The following is a 24415-nucleotide window of genomic DNA, read 5'->3' on the forward strand; positions in this document are numbered from 1 at the left end:
TATTACACACACATTCAATCTCAGAAATGGTAGCCATAAAAAAAGCAGTAGCCAGAGGCCAAGATTTTCATATAAAACAAACAAAAAAAAAAAACAAAAAAAAAACCCTGTGATTAACCCAGGACAGAAATGGAATCTTTTTATGTTTGACTTAAGAGTTGTTCAGCATTAAAAGGTAACAAAGAGGGGTATATATAATATGTAAAAAGCAAACCCCTGAGGTGACATGGTCTCTAAAGACTTAGCGCTAGCTAAATTTCAGTGGGCTTCTTTATTTTTACAGAAAAAAAAATCCTCAAAATTGATTCCCTTTTAAAAACAATCTGGTGAAATGAATATCTGATTGAACTTACAGATCACATAGGAACAGACCAGTACCTCAAAGGCCAGGTAGTCAAATAGTCTCTAATAAACTCATTTCTGAGGTCCAAAAAGGCTTACTGATTTCCTTAGGGTCACACAGTGAGTGACATGACCAGGATTCAAATTTAGGCCTCCTATCACCAAATCCATTGTTTTTTTCCACTGCAACTTGTTAGTTTTTCAATGACTTTTTCTTCCCCTTTCTAAGGCCCTCAAATAGTCTGTGCTCTTCAAAGACAAATCTGATAGTCAGAAACTCAATTTAATGAAGCTAATCTAATATGTCCAAAGTTTACTTTCTGAAATGGCATTGATTCACATAAGCACCTCATCAAATTCTATAAATGAATCTAATTTTAAAAGGTCAGTAGAATAACCCATTCCAGTTAACAAAAGAATAATGAGATATCATGATTTTTTTCAAATGATTAGCTTCCTTCTAATATTACTCTTTATTTAAAGGATACTATCCAATTCCCAAAATAATTATTAAGTTCCTGCTATGAACTACTTGCTGGGAATATAAAAACAAAAATTAAAAATAAAACCATTTCTGTCCTCAAGAATCTTATATTCTACTGATGACTAAAGAGATAAAATATATATGCAGGCAAAATTCATTGAGAGGAAGAGCAAGGCTTTTTGAAGGAATGAGTTCCTGAAAATTTTGAAGAAACATAAAGATTTTAAGAGATAGGGGAGAAAAGTGTATATTCCAGGTACGGAGGCTGGAAGAGAGGCCTTGTACATATATACACAGTAGAGGGAGATATCAAATTGAGAGAACTAGAGCTGTATTGTGGATATAACCTAAAGTGCATGAATAGGACTAATGTAAAATACAGCTGGAAGGGTAAAATGGAGACAGATTGTGAAAGCCAACTTCAGATAAGAGGGAGCTACAAAAGATTTTTGAGGCAAGGAATGATATAGTCAGGTTTTTTGGCAGCTATCTGAAGGATGGAGTAGAAATAGTCATTTAAAATTTTACAGGACTGTTATTCTCTAAAAGAGACTAAATGATTAAACATACATCAGTAATTCTAGGCATCTAAATTTGGTCTGCTTCTTAAGGCCATGGAGATTTCACTCCAAGTGATCTTTTTTTCTTAAATCCCTTAAGTATTACTCATTCCCTTCTAAATTTCATATGTAAAAATTATAGGTTAATTAATGAATTCATGGACATAAAGGAATTTGGATAAATTCCTTCATCACCATTGGGTCAGAATCCCAAATTCCTTTTGAACCTACAATCTTTATTTCATTGGCCAGAGTCCTCCAGCTAACCTCCCCGAAAAGTAAGCCAAAAAGACACTACACTTCATTCATATCTAGGAAATAGAAAGCTAAACGATAGCTGGGGGAGGGAGGAAAGAGGGGGGAACAACTAATCCTTCTTTAATCCTGTTGTTATTGTTGTTGTATGGTCATTTTGACCTTCTCTTGGTGACTCACTAAGAGTTTTCTTGGCAAAAATACTGGCGTGGTTTTCTATTTTGTTCTCCGGTTTATTTTATAGATGAGAAAACTGGGAAAAACAGAGTTAAGTGAATTTCCCAATATCATAGCTAATAAATAAATATCTGAAGCCACATTTGAACCCAGGAAGATATCTTCCCGACTCCAACACTCTATGTATTATGGTAACACTTAATTGCCCAGGTGCTCCATCAAAATAGGTGTCACTTAGTTAATAACTCAGTATCTTCAATACTTAAAGATTTTTATAAGGAAGACTGATGGAATATTTGGTGGATATTTTTCTTCACAAATCACACAGTGAATTCCATGACACATATATACATATATATGCATATATATACTATATTATCAAAAACATATACTTAAGATATATATAATTGTACATGCTGTAGAATGTGTATATATTCTCTATATAGATATGTATAAACATAGATTTCATTTATGTGGGGAATATAGATAAAATGCTCTCCAAGATGCAAACCAGCAACTCTTCTGCAATTTAGAAACTTTGAGAGGGAATTTTTAATCCTTATTGTATGTGTTAGATGCCTTTGACAGTTAGTAAAGCCTATAGGCCCCATCTCAGAATAGTGCTTTTAAATGCACAAAACATATAGTACTAGAAAGAAAATCTATTATATTGAAATAGAACTATCAAAATGTTTTAAGCAATATTAGAAATTCTAGGTTAACATACTCTGTTGAAAGATTTACCTATAGCATGGGAAAAAAATTAAATAACCAGACCAGGGTCATATACCCAATTCAGATATAGGTTTAAGCAAACATCCTTCTAATTCTAAAGCCATCCACTAAATCACAGCTATCTTCTACATCTCTTTATCTAAAAAGGAGGGAAAATTACTTTTCTAATAGCTAAATTATACAACAGTATTAAGTTTATTGCCTGGAATTCAATAAACACCAAACCAACTGATGGTTAGTTAGAACCTCAAACCTCCAAATAAATACATTCTTACTTTATAATAGGAAGGAAACTTATTTATGTGAAATAACTGTTTATCAGTAGATTGATTATCCCAGCTGATAATTATCACCACTGAGGATCACAGAATGTGTTGTCTGGTTTATTTATAAAACTGCTTTTAACACTAATAAAATGAAGCTACAAACATAAAGAGACCACAAACTCACCCTTAATAGCTTTACAACTAGGGTAGTTGTGTTTTTCTGAGGTGAGGGGAGTGCTACCTTTACAATTATTTCTTCTGGATACTCAAATTAAAATCCTGGTCTGTGACTATAGATCCCCTGGTGGTTGCAACTAAGAACTTCAACTTCCAATTGCAAGACTGAATGCAAATCAATTAACTTCTCTTTTCCCTATGCACGTCTTTTAACAAAATTTCTTAATCTAGAGGCTCTAAACTTGTTGTTAAAATATTTTAATAACTCTATTTCAATATATTCTCTTCAATTTATTATCAATATATTCTATATATTTTGTGCATTTAAAAATACTATTGAGAAACAGGTCCCCCAGCCTATACCAACCTGCCAAAAAGGTCCATGGCACACAAAGAGTGTAAGAACTCTCTCTGAGGTTCAATGTTGCAAATTCTATGGTATAAAAAGGTCTGCTTTGATCCCTACACACATTTCCAGGAAAAACAGAAATTTATCCTTCCTCTTAGGGATGTTTTATGGCATTACAAAGTTAAGCCCTAATTACAAAATGTCTTCCATGCTTTTTGACTTTGAAGTTTTGGGCTTCACCTAATCTAACACAAAGCACTTTCAAACATTCGGGATCAAGAATGGCTATTTCAGTTAAAGAGGAGTAATTTGAATATTTTTCTGAGCCACAGTTTTTAGAAACCTTTATTTGTAACATATTTCTAAAAGTGAACAAACAGCATCCCTTTATGCTTGTATGAATCATATCCTTAACAGTTTGGAATTGGTACACAATCAGCTTACTTTCTCAAATCATGTCTTATATTCAGTCTACTTTAGCCTTTGATAACACAGCTTGTATCTTATTCTATCTCTCTTTAGCAGCATATCAGAATGTTCTTGGTCGTTTTGCTATCAGCAAAAGGGTAGGCTACAGCCAGATTGAGAAGGTCAGATAAGCATAGATAAGTTCAGAAGTTCATCTTCTTTAATTAAAAAATGGAAATGGAAATTTCTATTAGATCCCAAGTTTGTTATAAGGGCAAGGGCTGGGGCTATTTTTTATCAAGTACTGCTGGACTTAGTATTGGAGAAGAGATCTTGGGAATGCTAAATTTTTCTACCTGAGTCTCTGCCATGAGATCTTTCAAGTTGGGACTCTGCTCATCTTAAGCAGCTTTGATTCTTTCATTTTCAGAACTGGCATAAGGTAAGAATCAAGAAGAAAAAATAGAGGGACATAGAAAGAGGAGAAAATAGAAACTAACATTTCAATATCATTTTTGGAACAAAAGTCCATCCTTTCAATGAATACCCTTTTGTCTTTATTCAATTAATCAAAGAAAAATTTTTAACCTCAAAAACATTTATAAAATAGCCACAATGTACCAGATTTAGTGCTAAAATGCTTGGAATACAAAGGTAAAAAATGAAACAATCCTTGCCTTCATGGTACTTGTGTTACGCTTTTGAAAACAGTTTTTTGTAATTTAAGATTTAATCCTACCTTCTATCACTGACTCAGGATACTCACCTAATTTCTTTGCAGTCCAGCTTTTCAATCATTGAAAAAACAGATAAAACATCTGTCTTGTCAACATTACAAGAGATTTAATGAAGGCCTATCTTTTAAAAATTCAGTATGTCAGGGAGGAAAAGGTATAATATTGCACAATAACATAAGATTAAGTTATCTTATTTTTCACCATACTGTAAAAATGTTCATCAGTAAAGATGAATCCTGTATTTTTCTCACTTTTCATTATTTCTTTTTTTTGTCTTCTTCACAGACAAGTTGTCAGTTATCATTTCTTGCTGATGTTAAAGTACCCAATTCTAACAGACTTTTAATTTGTTTCTAAATTTTTGTAGATTCTGGGAGTAGATAACCAAGATTATTAACATTATATTTAAGGTAAGGGTGAATAGCCTTTAAAGTAAAATTGTAAGAAACTCTCCCATGATTATTGTCTATGAATTTTGTGATTTATATTGGCTTCTGAAAGTTCATTTTGCTAATTTTCTGATTCTCTGCTTTGTTCCAGAAAATTGAGATGGCCTGATAAATGAATAAGGCACTATACCAAACAAGGTAAGAGACTAAAAGGAAGAAGCTAAATTTTCAAAATATCAAAGGGAAGGTCTCTTACCTTGGTTGAAACTTCAGCAATCAAATTCTGCTTATTTGGATCCACAAACTCCACAGGTTGACCTTCAAATTCAATCTTTCCAAGCATGGTGCCCTGTCAAATTAAAGAATTAAGACAGCTAAATGTGAGCAGCAAAGAAGGTGCTGACAGGCTAAACTCATAGGGATTTGAACAGCTGCTCCAAAATTTAGACATCTTTATAAATGTTCAATTTGTCTATGGAAGTTTATTCACCTTCACAGAATTAAAAATAAAAAAACTATGGAAAATATAGTTGGTTGATTTGGAGCCTAAATTTAAGTTACCAAATTGGTAAAAATGGAGAACACAACCCCATGCCTTTGATGCCCAGGGAAAATGGCTCTTTTTTAGTTCAGGAGCACCAAACCTACCAATTGAGATGAAAAGAGAGTGATAAAATTGGAGGAGGATGTACAAAATAGTGTTATCATTATAATGTCAGAGTGAGTTCAGTGGAGAACAAAGATTAAATACTATATAAAGTCTCAAGGTCAGACATCAGAAATGTTCACTACACTCAATACATGGAATAGCAATCTGACATTACCCTGTTTCAATAAAATGTATATTTGACCTTGAAGTTCTTCGCATCCTTTTCCTATTTATCCAACAAAAAATTATTTCTTCCTTTCTTATTCTCCTTTTGGGTTTGTTTATATGCTGTTGTTAAAAGTCAATTTGGGTCTGTTTATGAAACCTTTTCATAAAAATTACATGCTAATTTTAGTTGCCAAGATTTTATTTAGGGAGGAAAGTTAAGTACATAACATGATTTCCCCTTTCTCCTTAAAATATTATTGCCTGGGAAGAAATAGAAACAAACCTTTATTCCCTCTTGGAGATAGTCATTTAGAGAAAAAGTCACTTGGGATTAAGTGGCTGGAGATAGAAAAGTCAGCATGCTAGTGGTTTTCAAATAAGTATTCAAAAATACTGGCTTACTCCAACCCTAGGGAGAGTTGCCTCATTGCTCTAGCTCCTAACTATGGCAAAACTGATCACAAACCACATTTCACCTTTACAGTGGATTACTATCTAACTTCTTGTCCTATGTTTATTTACCTTCAATCCAATTTATTGAGTAAATGTTTATTTATGCATTCCTAATTTTGAAAAGCAAGTCTCATTCTTTGTTCCTAAAAGCACAGTGAATTTCAATCTAAAATAGATAGAAGAAAGGACTACATTTTGCATTTTTATATAGATCACTCATGTTTCAATAAAATTTGTATTGCTACCATTTTTCATGTGCTAAATTATTGGTTAAGTACTAAAAACATACTTGTTTCCAATGAGTTAGGAGTTTATCTCAAGAAGCAGTCTTGTATATTGTTTTCCCAAAAGTACTAAATCTATTTAACCTACAAAATACAATAGTTGAACAGATTTTTGCCAATGAAAACTTCTACCTCTCCAGACTTCTTCACAAGCTTCCACTGCTATCCATGTCATTAAACTTAGATTGGAAGCACCTTTATATCACAAACATTTGAGTTTCTTCCTGAATATTAATTTTCATTGAAACCAAAGAAAAAGGGAATTGAAATGAAGAGTTTAAAGAATGAGTTGCAATGAGCATGTGTATTCATTTCCCTGGCTGGAACTTATTTCCATTGACAGTGATATCAGAGTCACAAAAAAAGAGAATGTTAAAGGAAAGCGAACCTCAAAAATCATCTGACTCAACCTCCTTATTTTAGAGATAAGAAAAATTAGAAATTGAGACTTTTCTAATATTATGTAGCTACTAAGTGTCATAGATAAAACTAGAACCCAGATCTTTGTGCTATATCTACCAACATCCAGTATGTTCTCTCTGAAAAAAAAAAAAAAAAAAAGCTTTTTTGACCAGTTCAGTTGTATGTTTATTTTTTTCAAGATGTGTCATTTATATCAGCTATTTTTCTTCCTTGCAAGATTATAGTTTAATTTAAAGACTGTAAATTCATTTAGTGAATATATCTATCACTATAAATATGGTATAAAGGTAAAGAGCATAGTAATAAATAACTCCTATTTTGTTTTTGAATGGGGGAAAAAAACAAAGAAATTTTTTTTAAGAATTCATCTAATTTCACAAGTAGGAAACAAATTATGGAAAATGAGTATCCTGAAAAAAGGGATATGAGGTTAGACAATAAAAGGTTGAGTCCAAGGAATCTAAACTGTCTTACAGGTCACTTAGTTTTCAAGACATGCTTTTCTTAAAGAGGAATTCTGGAATTATAAAAATCCAAGGGCAAATTGGTTGCCAGGATTATTATCAATAGACTCATTTTATGTGGAACTACTTGATCACTACTTATTTTACAAAAGAAAATTTTTAAATATTTCATCAAATTAACATCAGATTGACTTTTTCTAAGGAAATTTCCTCAACTGTCATCATCCCCATGCCATCCATTTCTTTCCTTTGCATTCAGGCAGAATTTCTGTATTCTGTTTTTGCTGCATTATCTTGCCTTGGCTGATATTCTCCATTGGTTTTATATATGCCCTATCACCTAACAGGATTATGCATGCACTCTTTGGGATCAAGGATCATGCTTTCAACTGGCCTGATATCCCCTGTAGCAGTATGCATAGGCTGGACACTCAATACAAACTTGTTGAATGAATTAACCTTAAGCACATTCAGTAATGAGCATACTCTCTAAGTGTTCAACCTTATGAACTAAGCTGAAATCAATAATAGAATAAAAATCTGAGGCTTAAAAAAGCTAAAATTGACCAGATTCATGACTTTACATAATAAAATAGGTATCTGGTTTTTTCAGACATTAGAAGAAAAAGTATGTAAGGGAAGGGAAGACCTACAGATTTGGGAAGGATGGTGCATGGGGGAAGGAATGAGGGTTATACCTTATCCCGAATTATTTTAGTCAGCATTCTTGTATCCACTCCATAAAGTGCAGGGACCTGGAAGAAGCAGAAAATTACAGTAAAAATGAAGTATCATGACTATCATGAAGAACTATAACACAGAATGAATCATATTCTTATGCCAACTTAACTGCATCTATCTTCTGGTCCAATTCAATTTTTTTCCAGTCTTTTATTCTGACCAAGGGTTGCTACTATGGAAAGGCAGAGGAGGTTGGTCCATTCTACTGCGTTCTTTTAACCCAGATCTCACATTGAAATGCAATTATTTTTGGTTTTATTACTGTCCTTCCTAATTCACATATTGAGGGGACTCAAGAGTTTTGTGTTTAAGTTTCTATAAGTAATACACAAGTTTATAGTTTGAACCACAAGTCCTGGGAATTTCTGTTAAATGGGACATTTCAAAACCATATCATATGTTTTTCAGTCATGAACCTCATTCTTCTCCTCATCCTAATCTCCTCCCACTGAAACCTTGCACTTTGCCCCAGGATGCTTTCATTTCATCTTGCCCGGAATTAGACTCTGTCATTTCCCAACTATTTACAAATCATGACCCATGTATTACACCACCCCCTTCCTCTCTATGTGCTATTTTGCCCCATTAGAATGTAGCACTTGTTTTGTTCACTTGTACTTATATCCAAGGTACTTAATACACATCAGTCAATTTTTAATAAATACTTTATCATTCATTCTATAATTCACTTTATTAAATTTCTTTTTGTGTCTCAGTAATGGATAATAGTAAAAGAGCAGTTAACATTTATGTGTTGCCTAAGGTTTGTAAAGTGCTTTAGAAAAGTTATCTCATTTAATACGCAAATCACTCTGTGATTTACGTACTATTGTTACCCCCTTTTTATGATTAAAAAAAAAATCAAGACTGAGAAGAAAAGGGACTTGCCCAGGTTCACATAGCTAGTAAGTGGAGACCCAAGTAAGTCTTTCTAATTCCAAGTACACTTTAACAATTGTGCAACTGTCTGATAATCCCTAGTATTATATTCAGAGAGATTTGCATTCACTTATTATGATAACAATGTGAAGGGGAGTGAGTACTGCTTTATTTACCAATTGTCTTATGATATATCAGTTTAAAATTGTTCTCAACAGGAATAAAAACTGTCAGAACTGAGGTACAAATGTATTTATAAAATGCATGCTCTGTATGGCATATAGAGAAGGAAATTTGCTAAAAGCATGAAGTAGCTGGTTGGTCACTGTGCTAATGGAATTAGGTATGTGCATATAAAGATAGAGAAAGAAAGAAATAGATAGATACATATATATATATATACACATATACATATCTAATAATTCCATATATAGTCTACATTTATACACATATAAAGATATGCATGCGTGTTTATATAAACATATATACAGGTTTCCATATATAGTATGTATGTCATAAAAATAAAATTGGGAAAATATTAACCCTACATGTATATACATGTGTGTATATCATATGTGCATGTGCATATGTGAATATACACATCGAACCTTGTATTAAAGTCCTTCCCTGATGTTTCATTTCATGGAAATGAGTCTAGGTCCTTAAAGACTATGTGAGGGAAACTCCCAGCAGAATGCCATCTATATGAGAAGTCTTCAAGGACAATTCCAGTAGGTAGATGGTGATAATTGGAAATGAGTAATTTTCCTCAAGGACCTGGCTATTCTGAACCAGGATATATTTTCTCTGTCTTACACTATGAATATTGGTCTTAAACCAATGAAGGGTTCCATATCAAATTTCTCACCTTTTCTTCTTGTAGCCACTGGCTTAGACTCTTAGTAGCCAACCAATGGTTGTATTCTTCACTATAATTCAGCACTAGCAGACCTGCCACCTGCAAAGAGAAAAAATAAGGTCGTTTGAATCAATTGATGCAGTTGTGAGTTTCCATCATATAAGTCAGTTACCATAGGAATGACTTTATAAATTCAACTGCTATGAATCCAAACACAAATTAAATAAGAATAACAGGAAATTGTTTTAAACTAGAGAGAAGACATATACTTGATAGCATTCGGTTGAAATAACTATCATAATAATTATTTTGCTTTAATTTTTAAAATTCTTTAATTCTACATAGTTTTCCAACAATAAGAATATATAAGAAAATAAGCTCCTCAAGACAATATGATACAATTGTGTCTTCCAATGGCACTGCTGTTTATAAAGAATTAGTGCACAAAGAAAACTTTAAAAGTAAAGCAAATTAAAGTATTATTAAGTTCATATAGCTTTGGTTTTTTCTGCAGTAATTCCAGGGACTGGCTTTCTATCCTAGTGTGCTATATTCCTCGCCTTCTAGTAATTATATTTCTGTCCCTAAATTCTAATTTCCTTACTAGGTTTCTGGTATTATATTTCTGTCCCTAAATTTTAATGTCCTAACTAGATTTCTGGTATTATATTTCTGTCCCTAAATTCTAATCTCCTAAATAGATTTCTGGTATTATATTTCTGTCCCTAAATTCTAATCTCCTAATTAGATTTCTGGTATTATATTTATGTCCCTAAATTCGAATCTCCTAACTAGATTTCTGGTATTGATTGGACTCTTGAATTCAAATCTACTGAAACCTCTGGCTTTGCTATTATCTGAATGCCTGTCCATCCATCCCCTATACTCTGACTACTGGCTTTTGCTTGATCCTGCAAGATGTTCTCCTCTGGCACCTTGCACAATTTTCTATACACAACAGATATATAACAAATGTTCACTGAATTTATTGGATTGAATAGGATTGAGTCTAGCAGAACATATAAACTGTAGGCTACACTACTAAAAATCTGGCAAGGATCATTTTTTGAAGATCACAATCTAAATTAGTTCTACATACCCAAAATGAAAAACAGAGTAAGTTTAAGTAAGATAGACAATTATTCTGAATAATTGAGGTCCAAATTATTCTAATGTAGGAAAATAATTTGTTTTCTATCTGTAGAAAAACAAATTTGAAATCTCAAGTTACTCAGATTAGCTGAGTTAAGAAAATTACTCAACTCATGCTTCATTTTGCCTGAGAATCTTTCTATCAAATTTATGACTATTACCTTAATGCCATCTGACTCTAAATATTTGCTTAGTCCCATTTCATCCAGTGCAGCAGTATCTGGAGCACCACCATTTCCTACTATTGGATTGGCCATTGTAAGAATCTGTCCTTTGTAGGCAGGATCTGTAATAGCTTCAGGGTACCTGGATAGATACATAAAGAGGTAATCAACAAAAAGAAGCTTATTAACTACTTGAATCACTAAATTTACAATGAAATGCATGATAATGTAAATTTTAAACTTTAAACTTTAAATGAAAAAATGAAAAAAAATTTAAAGTTTAAATTTTAGACTACCATAGAAATGTAATCACAGAATTACAAATTGAGGAAAAACTGGCCCATCAATATGAAAACCTTCCCAGAACATTTTTGTAGCCTCCTTTTTTTTATTGATATATGAGTATGCCTAAAATACTTCTTGAACTAAACATGAAAACAGCATGCCATAACAGAAAAGGTAATGAGTTAAAGAGAAAAGAGACAAGTTCTAGTCCTTGCTTTTTCATTTACTACTTAACCCCTCTGAGTTTCACTTTCCTGATTGAAAAATGGGATACAGAATCTTGTCTTGCTTGTCTGACAGGATTATTATAGAGATAGATTAAGATTAATAATATAATGTAGGTGAAAGCATTTTGGAAACATTACTTTATGAATATTGCTTTGTAAATATAAAACTTCTTTTTAAGCTTTTAGTTTATTTCCTCTGTTTTAAAAAAGTTTTCACTTTATCTGTCTTGCTTAGAAAATGTTAAAGGATTTACATTTTAGACAGTCTACTCTATATAAACAGGTCCAAATTGATGCTTTTGTTGTAATTTGATATTCTTAGCAAAATATTTTTGTCACAAAGTGAGAAAGTTATTTTTTGGCTTTAAAAACCAATATGTAAGTTATAAAAATAGTATTAATGTATATACCTTTTTCTTGGTTATGAAATAGGCTATCAAAATAATGCATATATGTAATTAATAGAAGTAAATTCTATAATATCGATTTTAAATTTTCTTGGAACTCCAAAAATATATATGTACATATAAAATTATGAAAAAAATTATACACATTTATATGCATATGTGCATAAGTATATATGCAATATCAATATTTGATTTTTTATTTCCTACATACATGATCTATTTCATTCATGTAACTTTTCCCATAAGTTTTCATTTTTTCATCTAAAGGCAAGTGACCAAAGGAACCATAACTAATTTAATGATCCATTTGCAATTTTATATACTGGCCATATGTTTTTAGACATGCATCTCTAGAAAATCATATGCTATCACAGACTCAGGTCTGATAAGTGTTCATATTCCGGGGTTGCACAATAGGCAATGTAGTAGTTGATAAAGAACTAGCCTCGGAAGTAAGAAGACCTTGCTTCAAGATCTAACTACATAGCCATGCTGGTTATATAATTTTGAGAAAGTAACAAGCTCTCTCAATTATGCAAATTACTCTCTAACACTATAAGTTCCAAAGAAGGTGCCAGCCTGAATTCATAAAAGGAGTTTCCTGTACCAATAAAATCTCAAGTCTAATCTTTCTATAAAAAGATGAATCAAAAAACCTAATGGTCCAGCATCTAGAGGAGAAGAGACTGATATTCACAATGTAAAATGATTTACCCAGTTTCCTAATGGTTTAAGCATCAGAGCTTCGATTTGAATCTTAGATCTTTGTTTCTTTATTCAATATACTTTATACTGAATCTCACTGATTCTTTAACTTATGTAAAGTGAATTTTGTTCTTAAAATAACAGAGGCAATAATTCAGAAACCAAAAAAGAAAATTCATTCACAAATTCCTCAAACTCTGTTGGAAGGAATCCCTACTAAAAGTATTTCATTCAATATAATATTTAGCTTTTCAACTCTGATTTGTCCCAGATTTCTAGTTTTTGTAGTTTTTTCATAAAATTACTTACTTTAGGTTGATGGCCTTCCCTCATTTGACATAGGCTTTTAAGTTATCCTCTATGTTCTAATAATTCTCATATTCAAGAACCAGAATTATAGAATTGAAAAGCCAGAATATCCTTTCAAGGTCACTTATTCCAATCATCTCATTTTACAGATTTTGCCCAGGTTTGTCCAGAATCATAAAGGTAAAACAAAATGTTATAACTTTTGGGCTAGTGCTCTATACATTAGAAAGATGGCAGGTTATTGTCCAAGGTTAATACGATGAGAAGATGGTGTTAAGTAAGAGCACCTAATTCTATATTCACTGGATCTTCTTAGTATCAGACTCAATTTTTGTTTTATATACAGTGCTACGATGGTGGTGGTGAGAAGCTAAATCTATTGTGCTCTTATGAGCCCTCCTCCTCCTAAAGACTAAAAATCAAAAATCCGTTGAGTTGCACAAGCATCACGGACCTCTCATCTAACATTTCTTGCTTAAGATATATTTATATAGATTTGTATATTTATTGATATGATTATTTATTGATACATTATATATTGATACATTTATTGCCAAATAAGATATATTTATTGATACATTTATTGCCAAAAGATAAAGACTTAAGCTGGTTTCTAATCTTAGTTCTACCATTAAATAGTTATATAATTTTGAGCAAGTCACTTAACTTTTATTGGTTTTAGTAATCTCATCTACAAAAAGAGAGAAATGGAATGGCTAATCTCTAAAATCCTTTCTAGTTCTAAGTCAATGATTCTAAGAACCTATCCAAATCTATAAAGATTAAGTCTAGACTTCAACATCAAAAGAAGATGTATATTTAACAAATAAATCTAACTTCCCAGCTCTTTCTCCTCCAGCTCTCCTTAAAAGAACTAGCCATTGCTTCTGAACAAATTCTTAACTCTCATCCGTAAATGAATAAATATAGCTTGTGCTAGGGAACTGCTGTGTTGAAGGGAAATTAATCCATCAGGTCCTGTTTGACTTTTGTGATGTGACAAGATTTATTACCTATAATCTATCACAGGGAAGAAAACTCTAGTGCCCTCCATCATTCTGATCTATATTAAACAGTTGTTTGTTGGCAGGTATATTAACACAGCTAGTAATTAGTGCTGTCGAAAAGCTTAAATAATTGCCTTGTGAAGCAAAACTTTGCAAACAGATTTCATACACTGTAATTTAACATTCTCACCAGTGGAACTATTTAAAAATCCATCTAGTGCTCTTTATTTCACATAGGCAAGTTAGAGTTTGGGGGAAAGTGTACATTAATAAAATAATAGAATCTCAGCCAATACTTTGGACATCAGTTAACTCAGTATCTTTTTGCCTTTCTGGGCTCAATTAGGTCCCTAAAGAACTTATCACGTATTTTCACTGAAAAGGTGACCTTCCCTTTTCTTCCAAAAAAACCCTTTTGAAATAGTACTTGTAGAAATATTTTTTTAAATAGTGATGAATTGTATAATCATAGAATTTCGTTCATCTAGCCTAGAAATCCTTAATCTGGAGTATTTGAACTATTTTTCTTTTTCTATTTTGATAACTATTTCAATGCAATTGTTTTCCTTTATAATCCTATAAATGTCATTTTATGCAGTTAAAAGCATAGATTTTAGTCTGTCAAAAGGTTCTATGATATAAAACAATGTTAACCCCTCAATCTCTTTTAACCCTTTAATATTATAGATGAGAAAAATGAGCACCATAAAGAAGCAAAGAGATTCACTCTAAATCATATACATAGTTGGTAGCAGAACTAGGAGTAGGACAAGAACTCCTGATTCCCAGATACTTCAGGAAAGGGTTAGTTGTGTTGTTTTTCTAGAATCTCTATCTTGGACTGTTTCTGAAAACATTTCAAATGTTGAATAGGCTTTATAAATATTGAGATCCAAAACTCACTTTAAAAAAAAAAACCTTGGTGACAAATATATTATAGTGATTCATTTAAATCAGCACTGTGCATTTTAAAAGGCATCAACATTAGATGTTTCCTCTCTCAATGAAAACTTGTAATAAGAAGAATATGAATACTATTCTCTATGTAATTTCATCTTTCTTATTTAATTACAAGATTATAAGACATAAGCAGGAACTTAATTATTTCTTCAGTCTTTGGGATTGTGCTAATAGAGTGTGGCTTTAAAAATCCCATTCATAAACAAAGTAGCTAAAGAATACAGTGGAAAGAACAGTGGATTTGAAGTCAGAAGCCACAGTTCTAAATTTGGTTCTGCTACCTATGTGACTTTGTGAAAAAATCTCCACTTCTTGGGACCTTAGTTTCTTCATCTGCAAAATCAAATAACTAGACAAGATTACTCAAGGTTTCTTCCCCCTCTAAAGGTTATGATTCTATGATCCTACTGAACTGCAAGAGCAAAGGTTTTCTTCTGGGAACCAAGAGGAAGATGGGTATTTTGATATTCTTCCTTACTTTATTGTTCTCTACTCTAATAAGAATCACACATAATCAGAATTGGGTGATGTAATAGATAAATTTTCTGCTTTTCCCACCTAAGTTGTCAGCATTATTTACCCTTTGGAGAAACTACTTAGCAGTAGAAAGAGCAGATAACAAACTATCATTGTGGTATCTCAATGGTCTCTTTCTTATTTATGTCTAAAGGTTGATACCATGGCAAAACCAAAGGCACCCATATCCTATTAGTAGATAATTCCCTCCCATTCTACCTAAAATAAACCCAACATCCTTAACTATCATTGGAAGGAGACTAGGGCTTAAGCATCACTTACCCTGCCAGGCCAGTGTTGAAAACAACTTCACCAGCAACAGATGATGGATGACCAAAGGAGTAACCTTTCATCTTGGTTCCATCTTCTAGCACAATGTGTGCTGTCTGAGCCTAGAAAAACAAGCTACATGAGTCTTGGCAATATCGAAAAAATATTATATAATGGAAGTCAATCAGAATCCTGAACATACTAAAAGATTAAATAATATGGCATTGTTCAGTTTATGGCCACCTAACTATTCACATCTGGGGATATTCTCCTGCTTGTTCTTATTCTTCTCAAATGATTTTTTGTCACAGACAGGGATTCAGTTTTATTTCATTCTGGAAAGGAACAGTATAAACTATTGATGAATCATCAGTAGAAGGACTGTTTGTAATGTATATTGAGAAATGTTGCTTAAATTGAGTGACATCAGTTATTATTCTTATTATTCCTTACACACACATATACACATATATTCTGAACTATCTGATGGACCCTTACCAAAAAAAAAAAAAAAAAGGACCATCGGATTTTTAGTTTATCACGTCAAATGTTTATTGAATGCCTTCAATATGAGACACCATAATGAATTGAAATGTTTGGAAATGAGAGTACCTTAAAGGCACAGCCAGTCTATTTCTTTAAAAGTAATAAACCATGTAGAAGTATGTTCGTGTCCCACTTTAGTCCCTTCTCCTGGAATTTCAAGGGAATCTTCATCATTACAGAAAGTGTGGGAATCTATTGATTAAATTACCTCCCCCATCACTTACAATGATTAACAGAATACTCTAGTCATGATTCCTTTATCAGGTGAGAACATTTCCTTTGAATTAATTCAATAATCAAATATATTAAGCTAATGTTTACCAATAAATTTATCCTATAAAACAGAAAGCCATTTCTAAATCCAGCATTAATCCAGTAACAAGCCAGGAGGATCTGGTTATATCTAAGACCCTGAAAACCACTTCAGGGGGAGAGAAGAATCAGGGAGGAAAGAAGCCCTGGCTTCTCTCCCATCCAGAAGGACCTCATGATCTTCAATAGGTGGGACAGTTGTGTCAAAATTTCCAGGGCCTTGCATCCCAGGCAATATTCTGAGACTGTATGTCCTTCACATAGTAGACTATTAATTCTGCTTTTTAGTCTCTGCCAGTGCCATATCATATAGTACAATCAGTGTTTTCTTTCTCCTATCCCAAGGGGACACCTCTGGAGTTCTACACATTATTTTCTTACCACCAGTTCCCACTCTCATTACCAAGTCCCTCTTCCTGGGAGTTGGAGCATCATGAAACATCAGTAAACCACTGGGGATTCAGGCCAGATTCTCTCCAGGAGGAGCCACCCCTTTTCTTGGAATATGTGCATTTGACTATGGCCAAGGAATATCCCATTTCTACCCCCAAATGAACTTGTTTCTGGTGCCAGACTTGTGAGTTATAACTCTATTAAATTTGCATTTTATTATCTCAAATTTGCATGTAGTACACATAGCCATCTTACTTTTCTCCTAGAAAACAAATTAGAAAAGTTGAGATCCTTCTGTAAGGGTTCAATAGCCTACAAAATAAAAGAAAAAAATAGCTACCTGAAACAGTCACTTCTTTGTCAAATGATATTATCATAGTCTTAGAGCTGAAAGGGATATGAGAGATCATCTGATCCAACCCACCTCATTTCCCTAATGAGCAAAGTGAAGAACAGAGAAGCTGAATAATCTGTCAGGTTAATACTGGCAGAGCTAGAAGTCATATTCAAACAGTGCTTTTCCCACTTATTACATCATGTCGATATTCAATACAGGAGCTACAAGTTCCTGTCTTTTAGTGGAATGCTTTGCATACTCTGGCACCAGATAATTAACTGTGAGAACTTGACATTTTGTTTGTTTAAGTTTTTATCTCTGAGGTGAAATTTCATCTATCTGCAGCCTTATGACAAGTATTCAAAAATCTCAAATTTGATTTTTTATCCAATACTCTTTAGCTTCTTAATCCATATGTCCCAAAGGGACTTTAGTTGATTTAAAAGGGGAAAAAACCCATCAATTTGTTATTTATACATAAATTGAGGCACAGAGCAAAGATTCATTAACTAATTAATAGCCACCCATTTAACCCCCTCCTAATTTGGTTACAAGGAGACCATCTTTTCTTGGTTACTTCTTTCAGAATCATGATATACTTGCTTTCTCCTGTATTTAAATATGCTTTTTCCTTTTCTAACTTGAAAAATTGACTGCTAATTTTTTGGAGCAATGAGAAAGTTAATTTGGATCCAAAGCTCATTTCATTTATAGGGTGAACAATATCACAGATCACACACACACACACACACACACACACACACACACACACTCAGTGATTGATAAATGCATGTGGATTTGACGATTAAAATGCTGAAACATCACTTTCTTGTAAATATATTAGCTTTTCTATACTGTTTTACAAGCATTATATTACTTGATCCTCAATAAATATTTTCAAAATACATATTACAGCTGTTTTAGCCCTTTTTTACAATAAGAAAACAGCCTTGAAACTAAATGTCACAAGTGTCAGTGTAGATTGGAATGCAGGTTCCCCCTGAATCCTGCTTCCTTTCCACTATGGTATTCTTCCTTTATATTGAAAGATAGAGTATTTTTGACTTTCGAGAATCATGGTATTCAACTCTCTGCCTTTCAGAAAACAGAAGGAAAGAAAAATATTTCTCAAATATTATAGAAAAACTAACTTTGGTAAAACCTGAAAAGAGGCTGTTTAACTGATGAGATCTGGGAAAAGAAAATACAAGAGAGCTGTTGTGGTTGGTTTTCTTATGCCAGTTTGCCCTGCTTATTCTGAGTACCATCTGCCTCATGTACTATTTTAATTTCTAACTCATCTTTTCCCTTCCCTTCTGCACCCTAAATATAAAAAAAATCAGAATTGAATATCCTTATTTTAAGCACCATCTAATCTTGTAAAGAAGATGAAAATTATGTGTTGAATGAAGCTGATTTTTGTTAGCCCTTCTATAGCCCTGCATATCCTCCTCTCTCCAGTGGACTGGTTTCTTACTTTCCATCTACTAAAGATATATTTGAGAAGACATTTACTGTTGCCTGAAATAGTCTTGGAGATTGTATTCAATATGTCTTTTGGCTCCTCTAATTATATTTTTGCTCGTTTCTGAGTTTTTTTTATAGATCTCCCTATCCTCCTCCCTACTACACATTATATTTTTACAAGCCCTCTGTTTATTGCCTATACTGCTCTTTACATTCCTCTTAAATGCATTGGCCTCCAATGGCTTTGAAATGATGAGTGTCAATTGGGTTGTCTAAGGATTGATGGAGGAACTCTGTATAATGAACTATTATGTGGAATCCTTTCTTCTAGCTAACAGTCCCAAAGTGCCATTTCATTCCAAAGTGATTCCCCACCCCAAATCACCTTGTTATGATCATAAGACACTTTTGCAGCCTTGGTAATAATATGTCCTAATACAAAAAAAGCCTTCAACACAGAAACTAGATCATAGTATAGTTATTTTCCAAGTGCTCAGGGCTAAGCACTTTGGTGCCTTTAAAACTAAAAGTATAAAAGAAACTACTACAGATACAAGGACCCATACTTCATTTGTCCACTGGACAGGTAAATTAAAGCTCAAGAAAAAAACAACAAAATAAATTTAAGTACTAGGATCTTGAAAGGAATCCAAATATCTTGGAAAGTAAAGTGAATAAATCAAATACTTTGTCATTTATTCAAATATGCTGAAATTTCAGGGACCAGAAGCACTTCAAATTTTCAAGACTGCCTCTTGCCCACTATGTTTTGGAAAATTGCACCATTTCTCACAGGCAGATGGGAACTTCTTTTTCTCTAAATACCATTTAAATTCTGCTTACTTTTAGAGATAATCATTTCTTGAAGTCTCCTATTAAAAAGAATTCATTCTATTTTTGCATAGTTCTAATTGTTAGGATTTTTTTTCCTTATATGAAGCCTAAAGGTCTTTGTTACTCCTACTTTTGCTCTATACTCTTCATATGATTTTATCTTAAAGTCTCTCACATCCTGGTTATCTTCATTATTAATGTCTTTCTGGAAATGTGGCATCCAAAACTGAACACAATATTCCAAATGTGGTCTGATCAGGGCAGAATAAAGAAGAATTATGACTTCTTTGGTGGTATAAAAAAGTAGGGAGGGACAAACAACAAAAACAAATCCTACATCATGTTTAATGCACCTTAAACACAGTATCTTTTTTTAGTTGCAGTGTCACATTGTTGATTTATACTAACTTTTCAAGTCCCTAAAACCTTCATATCTTTTTTTATATACTGTTATACAAATCCCTCCAATCTTATACTTACACTTACAAAAATCATTCAGAATTGTAGTTACCCTCATTGTTCTTCTACTTTTTGAAGAATGAAATTTTCATGAAGGCAAGCCAAATAAGTATTATCTGTCCTTCCTTGGACAGAGAGAAATGGAGAGAAAAAATGGAAAGGGAGGGGAAGGGAGTTCCAGAAGCTATCTGGATACATTTAAATGATTAAAAAAATTATTTGGATGATGTTAAGCCACATTTTAGAGACATCTTCATTGAATAGCCATGTCCATGAAAATAACCTTGGAAAATAGTAATCTTTCTATTATAGCTCTCAAGTCAACAGTCTCCCTCAGCATACAGTTACTAAGCAAGCACCATTTGTTTCTTTTTTCACAACACAGCTTCTTCTTTTTCAGTGTTGCAGAACTCTAATGTCCATCCCTCCTCCATGAAGTCTATTCTTTTCCCCATACCAAAAAGGGGTCTTTTCCTAACTTTCATGGCACTTTCTTGGTCAAGTCCACTTCATGTCCAATTTATTTTGGGGTATAGTTTGTTTTGGTTTGGTTTGGTTTTTTAGCTGTCCACTTATTTATTAGACTTCAAGTTTTTTGAGGGAAAGAATCACATCTCAAATTTATTATCTCCTTCAGTGCATGGCACAGTGCTTGACACATAGTCATTTAATGTTTTCAGGCTGACTGGGATCTATGGAAGTACTATAGTATACTGTAGTATACTAAAAACCTTTTTTTAATTTTATTTTGTTTAAGAAAGGTTTCATATCTTAGAGTATGGAATCTTTATGAGTAGTCAAGAAACTCAAGTTCTTCAATATATACCTTCTGACCACTAATATTTAGTGACCCCCTTTCTCTTATTTTCTTGACTGTCTAAAGTTGATACTGCTTTATGTCATTTATAATATATATCATTCAAATAGTGTTATTTGGGTCACTGGGTCAAAATGCTCTATTATTTCCTTATTGTTAAGTAATATCTCTTTGCAAGGTATGAGTCAGTTGGTTTATTATTAGCTTTCTCTCCCTCTCCACATCTAGTCAAAACAAAGCTTAATTCTGTATAACTGCCCCATGGCATATAAAATGAAATATTGACTTGAGATGGAGTTATTTGGCAAATGTTGTCTACCAGGTATCCAAAGAATTACCATTCAAAACAAAAATGAAAACATTTATTACCTCAAGTTTCAATAAAATGATTGCAGCAGATCTATATAATTCATTTCTCTTTTTCATTATTTCATATTATTTGCAGTTCCAGACTATTATTAATAATGGAGTTGTAATATTACTACTACTAATCAGAGTGTTTTAATCCTCTCTCTTTGGGGGAAAGGAAAGATAATTGGGTTCAGATTCTATATAATACATTTCCATTGTTTTTCCCTTTACTCATCTAAAATATATGCCAAGCCATACTCTGTCATCAGCAATCTATTTCTTCCCTTTCATTAATGATGTCTATTAATTCCCTATTATGTTGATACATTGATTCCAATTTTTTCATATTTTAATGTAATGACTGGCAGAAGAAATTTGCTTTAGTTTGTACTCAATTTCAAGACAAGGCATTAGCATCTCCTTCTGATCATTTTGTAACATGAGGGAGATGTTTATAGCCCAAAAAAGAAAGAAAAATATTTTTTAAATTTCAATTTGAGAAATCAATTTGTTTCTCCTTCCAATTATAAAGAGACCATTATGTTAAATAGATAATATTCAAAAATATAGACTGATGCTCCATATGTGGTTAATCATTAATTAAACTTAATAATGGATGGTCCCAATAGCAACAAAATTTTTCAAAATTTATTTCCTTATACAATGTACTTTTTATTCATGCTTTTAAAATGAGATTTCAGCCATTTTTTATGTAAACCGTACATCATGATAAAAAAAAAGTTGTTAACACTATCTCAATCTACAAATTGTCTAGGGCAGAGACCATTTCAATTTTGTATATAGGTGGTCCATCAAAAAGAGCACTGATCCTAGAGTCAGGAAGACCAATGTTCAAATACAGCCTTGGTTATTTATAAGCTCTGTAATTCAGGACAAAGGATTTAAACTCTCTAAGCCTCAGTTTCTTCTTCTGTAAAATAGGAATAATGACATCTAGCTACCAGGGTTGTTGTGAGGATAAAATAAGAGGACATTTGTAAAGTACTTTGCAAGCTTTCAAGAGCCATATCACTGTTAGCTGCTATTTTGGTGGTGATTTGTATCTCCAGTGCTTAACATAGTGCCTGACACATAGTAAGAATTTAATAAATTTTGTTTGATTTATTGATTGATTGTGATGGTGAAGAATTGTGTTTCTAGTACCTAGCACAGTACTTGGAACATGGAATACATCTAACGAATGCTTGTTGGTGGATTAAATTTGATTGAAGAGAAGCTTTAGAGCTATATAGTTTTTAGCATCCTGCTTTTCTACTCAGTGACAGAAAAAGACAATATCTCATCATTAACAGACGCAAAACATCAATCTAAGTAAACCAGTTTCTTTTTCTGTCCAAATTAGTTTCTTTATGTATTTCGGATCTATATCCTTCCTCTTTTGGGTGAAAGATTTTGCCTTAAAAGAGTCACAGATGGGTTTAGTTTGTGTGATTAAGTAAAATTAATTAAATCACAATATATTACATCAAAGAATAACATAAATTTTGCTTAATTATATCTATAAAAAGTTGAACTTAAGTTTTATTATGGATTAAAGATTCTTCACTTTCTTTTTTGTATCATTGTTTCTTTTAACAAAAGTCTGTGAGATCTATAGATCCCTTCTCAGGACAAGAAAACCAATTACATTGGTTTCTCAAAAAAAATTTCTTAACAAGTTCTTGGACCCCAGGTAAGAATCCCTACTTTAAATCACAACTTCAGTTCAGATAACCTGTATCCAGAGAGGCAAGAATTGATTATAGATTATGAAATCCCATGGTTAATGTACATAAGAAAGAAAAGTCAAGTTAGCAGAGGATCATGATTTGGTCCACTTGGCTCTCGTGCTTCAGGAGCCACACAAACTAAACACAATCTGAAGAAGCTCTGCAACCTTCAAAAGCCTTGGAGGAAATATAAGAATTGTTCAGATTTTACCTAGATAAGTAGAACTTCAGAGGGTACTCAGGGCCCAAGTGGGTCAATCCCTGAGGAATTTAGATACCACTTCTGTTCTTCAGAGTGCTAGTTTCATATGGAATTTTTAAACAAATTAAAATCTTTGGTAAGTATTAGAATGGTATTCCTTCTTTAATACTCCTTAAAATTTCAATCTAGCCTAGGTCAAATTTTCTAAGAGGGAATAAGACCCAGAAAAGCTTGCACGGGCCCACTCCCAGAATACAAATCCAATCACTTAACAGAGGCAATGAGGTAATAACAATAGAAATAGTGATGACAACTCATTAATATAGTACTGATATATTTTTTACAGTTTTCAAAGTAATTGCCTTATAATAGCCCTGTGAGGTAAGTAGTATGAATATAACAAATACAAATAGAACAAATGTATGATAAGTTTTATTACTAGAGAACATGATATTTATTAATATATTGCCATTGATTTTCAGAGCTTAGGATAAGGATGAGACACTAATACAAACACCCACAATACAGAGCTAGCTGGTGCAATGGCTGAGTATTGAAGTTGATGCCAGAAATACCCGAGTTCAAAACCTGCCTCAGATACATAGTAGTTTGTGTGACTCTGGGCAAGTCTTTCAATCTCATATTTTTCCTCAGTAAGATGGGAATAATAATAACACGTATCTCAAGAGTTATTGTGAAGATCAAATGAACTAATATATGTGAAGGGCTTTGCAAATCTACATAAATGCTAGCTATTATTATTACAAAATGTGATATCATGTAGCATGGATCATAAAGTAGGCAGTGATGTTCTATGTGAAGTATGAGGACTGCTTTCAACTGGGGACATCAGACAAGACTTTTTGCAAAGGATGGCATCTGGGTACTGAAAAAGGGAGAAGGAAAGGCATTTTAGAGTTGATAAACAAGATAGACTGGGTAATTAGTAGTCTTGATATTAGCTAATTATATACAAGTATTTAACAGATTCTATATAGTAGAGAAAAAAGTGAATTGCTTCTAGAAGCTATTAATTTTTTCTGGGGATTTAGGCAAGAATCATTCATCAGGATGAAGATTTTATATACCTAATAATTTCTCTAAAATGTATTACAAAGTTTTAAATCTTTTGTTATTCTGTGCATACCTGATTACTTCCTTTTACT

The 24415-nt window shown here is 32.7% G+C and overlaps 1 protein-coding gene across 1 annotated transcript in view; it reads right to left on the bottom strand.

Annotated features, from left to right (window-relative positions):
- The window catches only part of CPS1 (carbamoyl-phosphate synthase 1), a 146772-nt gene that overhangs the window by 110844 nt on the left and 11513 nt on the right, over positions 1-24415 (bottom strand). The window contains exons 2-6 of the mRNA XM_051983624.1: positions 15814-15923; positions 11113-11257; positions 9809-9898; positions 8019-8075; positions 5136-5228 (exon numbers count right to left, since the gene is read on the bottom strand). Coding sequence (XP_051839584.1) covers positions 5136-5228; positions 8019-8075; positions 9809-9898; positions 11113-11257; positions 15814-15923 — 495 coding nt within the window. The remainder of the gene's footprint in view (positions 1-5135; positions 5229-8018; positions 8076-9808; positions 9899-11112; positions 11258-15813; positions 15924-24415) is intronic.

This window comes from Antechinus flavipes, chromosome 3 (assembly GCF_016432865.1).
Source record: "Antechinus flavipes isolate AdamAnt ecotype Samford, QLD, Australia chromosome 3, AdamAnt_v2, whole genome shotgun sequence".
NCBI lineage: Eukaryota > Metazoa > Chordata > Mammalia > Dasyuromorphia > Dasyuridae > Antechinus > Antechinus flavipes.